Raw genomic sequence first — 5,740 nt, 5'->3', positions numbered from 1 at the left:
GTGTCGAACTACTAACTCAGAGCAATCTAGTTTTATTAAGAAATGTAAACATAATTATTTATGCACTTAAATGAAGTATTTGTACATTGAACAACAATTGGCAGACAATGGATAATGGAAATCCTTTATTTAAATAACATCAGAAACTGAAAATCTTTGTTATGTGCACTGAATACGTACAATTTCAGCCTGCTGTAGGAAGAGTAATAATTACAAAAACTTTGATATATTATGATTGGTTTTTGTTCATTAAATATTTCTTGGTGTTCTTCTCAGGCTTAAACAATATGATAAAGCACTTGGGAGCAAATATACACAGCATTAGTCCAAAGCTGGAGGCCAGAATGGCAAAAATTTCCACAACCACAGTGAATTTTCCAGGAGAGCTGACATATGCTGGGATAAAGGTGATCCACACTGCACAGAATATCAGCATGCTGAAGGTGATAAGCTTGGCTTCATTGAAATTATCAGGTAATTTGCGGGCTAAAACAGCTAAAACAAAGCAAAAGGCAGCAAGTAGACCTATGTAACCGAGCACAACCCAGAAGCCAACAGCAGAGCCTAATGCACATTCCAGGATGATTTTCTCCTTGTATGTGGTTAGATTTTTTATTGGGAATGGAGGGCTCACTACCAACCAAATTGTACATATTAAAACTTGAATAAAGGTGAAACACACAACAGTCATTCTTTGTTGTGGAGGACCAAACCATTTCATGACATTACTACCTGGAAGTGTCGCTTTAAAAGCCATTAAAACCACTATAGTTTTCCCAAGTACACAGGAAATACAGAGTACAAAGGTGATGCCAAATGCAGTGTGACGCAGCATGCAGGACCACTCAGATGGTGCTCCAATGAAAGTTAATGAACACAAGAAACACAGAGTCAGTGAGATGAGCAGCAGGAAGCTCAGCTCAGAGTTGTTGGCCCTGACAATTGGAGATGTCCTGTGATAAAAGAATACAGCCGCAGTCATAATGGCAAGAAAGGCACCTAGAATTGAGAATGTAGCTAAGATGATTCCAAGGATGTCTTGAAAGGAAAGAAACTCTACAGGTTTAGGGATACAAGTGTCTCTCTTTGCATTAGGCCAGAACTCATTGTGGCAGGGTAAACAGTCAGCTGAATCTGAATAAAGAAAAAAAGAGGAGAGGCTACTAGGAATTTATTCATTGTAAATTGTATTTTTCAGTGTAAAACGATTTTAAATACATTGACAAACATTAGATTTTACCTGTAGTATTACTGATCTCTCCTTCAGGACATGCTATACAGTCATAACAGCAGACTGGTTTTTCTTTCTGCAGTACTTTCCGAGTTCCTGGAGGACAACTGCCACTGCACACTGACACTGGCACCTGTGAAAGACATAAAGGAACCATAATAGATTTAAATGTTTGCTACATAACTGTAAGCATTCCATGCTCAAAATTTAATTAGTTAGATTCTTGTCCATAGACTTACTTTTGTGCTATCCTCCATCCAGGTTATGTTTCTGTTAATTCTAAACTCCTTGCCCACTGGTAGTGACGCATCATACAGCCCTACAGTTACTATCTCAGTGATGCCACTCTCATGTTTTTGCCAGTTAACCAGCTCATAGATAGCCACAGGATCCCCATTAGCATTAAAAGACACATCATAACCATTTTGGGAAAAATTTACTTTCTTCAATTCAGTTAAAACCTGAAAGGATGAGTTAAGACAGAAAGGGAGGGGAAAGAAAGAAAAAGGTTTAATATTTTAAAAATTAATAACAATACTGCACTTCATCCATGTAAAATCAGAGATAATGAAGGAAAATGGCCTGTGTTTAATCTGACCTGTTTGGGCTCTAACTTGGTTAGTTTGTTACACTGAGCTGTGACATTTTTTCCAAGACACACTGCATTATGAATGGCATGTGCTATTGCATACACAGCCTTGTACACCATGTTAGTAATTCTGAGCTGAGACGTGTCAGTGTATTGGCTTTGGAGGTTCTGTATGTCTTCAGTTCCATCGCACACTTTCTTGTCTACTGTAGCAGCACCTACAGTAAAACGAACAAACATAAAAATATGTTTTCACCATTGAACTTAGATCTAGATTTCCTACATTTTTTTTATATAAATCTGACAAATTCTAAACGTAACAGATTTAAATACAAAAAATTTATACCATCCAAACAAAGTCAGCCAAATTAAACCTTAGAAGTAATTAAATCAAAGAGATTCAACCTTTGTTAATCTCATATTCATCATCAGAATTCTTAGAGTAGTAGGATGTCTTGGTTTATGAAGCAGCAGTATCCTCTGTAACATCAAAGGGTTTTCTGTAAGCAAGAAAATTCTCTTACTGTTTTTCAGTCTACAGTTGAATGCATCCTCCCAAAACTCAGTGAGCACCGATGAAGCAATGACTTCAGAAAAAGAGAGATTCAGCAGGAATTCTCTGAGACCTGGGATTATAGACTTCGGAATACCAAATCCAATGGCCCCAGCACAGAAACTGTACCTCGTTAATTCTGTGTTGGTTACCCATGACTCACTGCCTATCCACTGGCGAGGTGGGAAAGGCTCACGTGATAGCTCCTCCAACAGTATCTTCATGTCTCCAAAAGATGCAAATGCCACAACAACTACAGCTTTAGACCTTGAGATACAACATAAAGTATTAAAAACATTTTTTGACTGTCTCATAACATGACATAAAAGTTTACTTAAAAAAAGGATACTAATTCACATTTATGATATAGAAACCTGCGGATAACATCTGCTACTTTTTGGATCCTGCTATGTGGGTTTGTCCGATAGAAAGATACAGAGTATTCCACACAGATTCCCTCTTTCTGAGCTGCTTCTAGAAAAGATGCTATGCCATTATTTCCATAATCCGAATCCGACCGAACAGCACCTATCCAAGTCCAGCCAAACTGTTTTATCAACTTGGCTAGAGCAGCTGCTTGAAACTGGTCACTGGGAATTGTTCTGAAGAAATTTGGGTACTGCTGCTTGTTAGACAAGCATGCACATGTGGAAAAATAGCTCACCTAAGAAATACAAAAAAATATATACATATATAAATAAAATAAAATATTGTACCTCTGAAACAGAAATCATGAACATGCATATCTTAAATGTAAAACATCTGCTAGAAATTCAAATTATTTACAAGAGGAATGTGAAAGGGACTGATGAGACGTGTGATACTGATGGAAGGTGAAGACCCAGAGTCCCCGACAGCAGCCATCACCATACCAGTTTGAGAGCAGCTGTTACCAGTTGAAAATACAGGGTCCAGGCTATTCAAAAACTGAAATGCCACGTGCACTGCAACAGGCACTAACGCACATGAATCATAGATCTGGTATCCAAGCTTAATTCCAGGTAGTAGTTCTGTACTGTTATTGATCTCTTCTATGGCAAAGACCATCGCACGTGAGAAGCGCAGTTCACGGGTATCAATGCTGCAGACAATTGTGTCACTGTTAGAATTATTCTACCAAGAATAAGATAAATTTCAAGATTGATCAAGTGAAAGGACAAAAGGCTAATAAAATAAAGATATGCATACATACAAATATATATATATATATATATATATATATATATATATATATATATATATATATATATATATATATATATATGATGAGAGAGACACTTTTATTTTTGATCTTATCTTTGCTCACCCACATACTGCTTTTACTGACCTCCCTTTGCATTTCACAGCCTTAGGCATGCTGGTGTAGTTATTGTAAACTGTGTGCATGTAGGCATGAAGGGAGAATGATCCGCCAATAATAAAATCTCCATCCATTGAGAATGCAGGTAGACGAGTGCTACCCTGTAGCTTACATGTCACAGAATAAGCCTCAGTACGAGCACGAGCTCCAGTAAGCCTAGTCCTTTGATTCAGACAATCTAGACACACAGCCAAGGCAGTAGCTGATTTTAGCTGCAAAAAATACACTGCCAATATCAGACCAATTAGAAGACCTGCTGCCTTCATCCCTGCCTGATGTCAGGTGTTTACATATGAGGGGTTTTCACACTGATTTATATAGGTATTTTGACAAAGGCTGTTTAAAAAAAAACCAAAAAAAAAAACCATACCCTTATGTAATGGCCTTCGATCAATCCTTTGATATAATTTCTACTGCTTTTCAGTCTGTTTTTTTTAAATAATAATAAGATAATAGAATTTAATTATATGTAATTACCAAGTATTACTCAAGTTATAGTGCAGAATCAACTTTGGATTTTTTTATTTTTAAGAAATATCAGACTGACATTTAAAGAAAAGTTCAGCTTGGGTACCTTTTACCAGTTAAAAATGTTCTGTTATATTTCAGTAATGATATGCTAATAGTCCAGTAATAAGGTGGAATAAGATTTAAAAAAAACAAATTATAAATTGGTAGGAACCGCATAACATATTAAATACATTTGGATAGTACTGTGATATTGTTTTGCTTGAATAAATCCTACCTTATGTCCCCAGATTATTTTCTTTATTTAAAAGTAACAATGTTAAATACTATGTATGGTATTTTGTATGGTACTTTATTTTTAATAACCAAAAGGCTATTTGGTTATTACTTTTTGCATTTTATAGCTGTTTTGCATTTTGTAAAATGGAAACTAAAGTCTAATAACACAAACTTAATGATATAGAAACACAACTCTTAGTTTTTTGTCTACTAATTGTCAAGTTCATTAAATGAAAAAAACAAAACAAAACAAAACAAACAAACCTCAACTTTGGGGTTTCCAAGCAACCTGTAATATGAAAACAAAACAAGTTACATCATCCTGCATCATACCCTCAAAGAATTCCTTCACCTTCCAATTTGGAGTGACGGTACGGTTTTTGCTTGATGGGCACATCTGTATTACTGAGCAAAAGTCTTTAAATGTGATTTCTGATTTTCTGATACTCCTCGAGGTTATGTCAATCAAGATCATCAAGAACATCAAGAGCCTTTAGGAACCATCCCAGGGGTCCAGCAACCAAGGAGTTAATAAACTCAGTGACCTCACCCACAATGATAGGTAAGTCGTCCCCCCCGTCTGCAAACTCTGCTTTCTCAACAGAATGTGGGTTAGTGGGACTCAGAAGGTTCCTTGAAGTATTCCTTGCGCCGCCTGTCTATAACCTCAGTTGAATGTCAGCAGCACCCCACCTCCACTGTAAATGTTGAGAGTGGAGCACCGGTTTCCCTTCTTGAGCCCCCTGATGGTTTGCCAGAATTATTCAAGGCAGTCTGAAAGTCTTGTTCTATGCCCTCATTGAACTCATCCAACACCCGAGTTGATCCTTCAACGACTGCCCGAGCCACACTCCACAGCTACCTCTGAACTCCCACAGGCTAACCAAGCCAAATAGGACTCCTTCTTGTGCTTGATGGCTCCCTTCCTCTCTGGTAACCACCATCTGACTCAAGGATTAGGAGTTAGCACCACAACATGCACCAAGCACCTTGCAGCTCTTTGCAGCTGCCTCAGCAATGGAGGTGCAGAACATGGACCATTTGGGTTCCTAGCGTCCCTTGGACCTGCCAGGCTGTCCCAGTGCACCCAAATTATTTGTTTAGGTGCACCAGGTTTGTAGTGCATGCTCCCCCACCACCTGATCCAACTCAGACCAGAGTCCAGCCCCTCTTTAGGAGACTGGTTCAGTGGTCCCAGTAGCCAGCTTTGATAGCCAGGAACGGGACAGCCAGGGCCTCTTCCCTGACTGCCTCTGGACA

The 5,740-nt window shown here is 38.1% G+C and overlaps 1 protein-coding gene across 1 annotated transcript; it reads right to left on the bottom strand.

Annotated features, from left to right (window-relative positions):
• Positions 1–229: 229 nt before the first annotated feature.
• Positions 230–3,744, bottom strand: LOC116311322 (extracellular calcium-sensing receptor-like). Its single transcript, XM_039622358.1, has 8 exons — positions 3,701–3,744; positions 3,160–3,454; positions 2,748–3,037; positions 2,345–2,640; positions 1,830–2,038; positions 1,471–1,692; positions 1,241–1,364; positions 230–1,134 (listed from the first exon to the last, which is right to left on the bottom strand). Exons 1-8 carry the CDS (start codon positions 3,727–3,729, stop codon positions 230–232), a joined length of 2,370 nt encoding a protein of 789 aa, XP_039478292.1. The 5' UTR covers positions 3,730–3,744.
• Positions 3,745–5,740: the final 1,996 nt, after the last annotated feature.

This window comes from Oreochromis aureus, linkage group 14 (genome assembly GCF_013358895.1).
Source record: "Oreochromis aureus strain Israel breed Guangdong linkage group 14, ZZ_aureus, whole genome shotgun sequence".
Classification (NCBI taxonomy): Eukaryota; Metazoa; Chordata; class Actinopteri; order Cichliformes; family Cichlidae; genus Oreochromis; species Oreochromis aureus.
This window is presented reverse-complemented; position numbering and strand designations above follow the sequence as displayed.

What these genes read in the sequence shown, in the direction of transcription:
- LOC116311322 (XM_039622358.1), bottom strand. Translation starts at nt 3,729, where the DNA reads ATGCCTAAGGCTGTGAAATGCAAAGGGAG. An exon ending in GTAGCAGATGTTATCCGCAG is followed by an intron (nt 2,641 to 2,747) that starts GTTTCTATATCA and finishes TTGTATCTCAAG; the next exon opens with GTCTAAAGCTGTAGTTGTTG. An exon ending in GGATGGAGGATAGCACAAAA is followed by an intron (nt 1,365 to 1,470) that starts GTAAGTCTATGG and finishes TGTCTTTCACAG; the next exon opens with GTGCCAGTGTCAGTGTGCAG.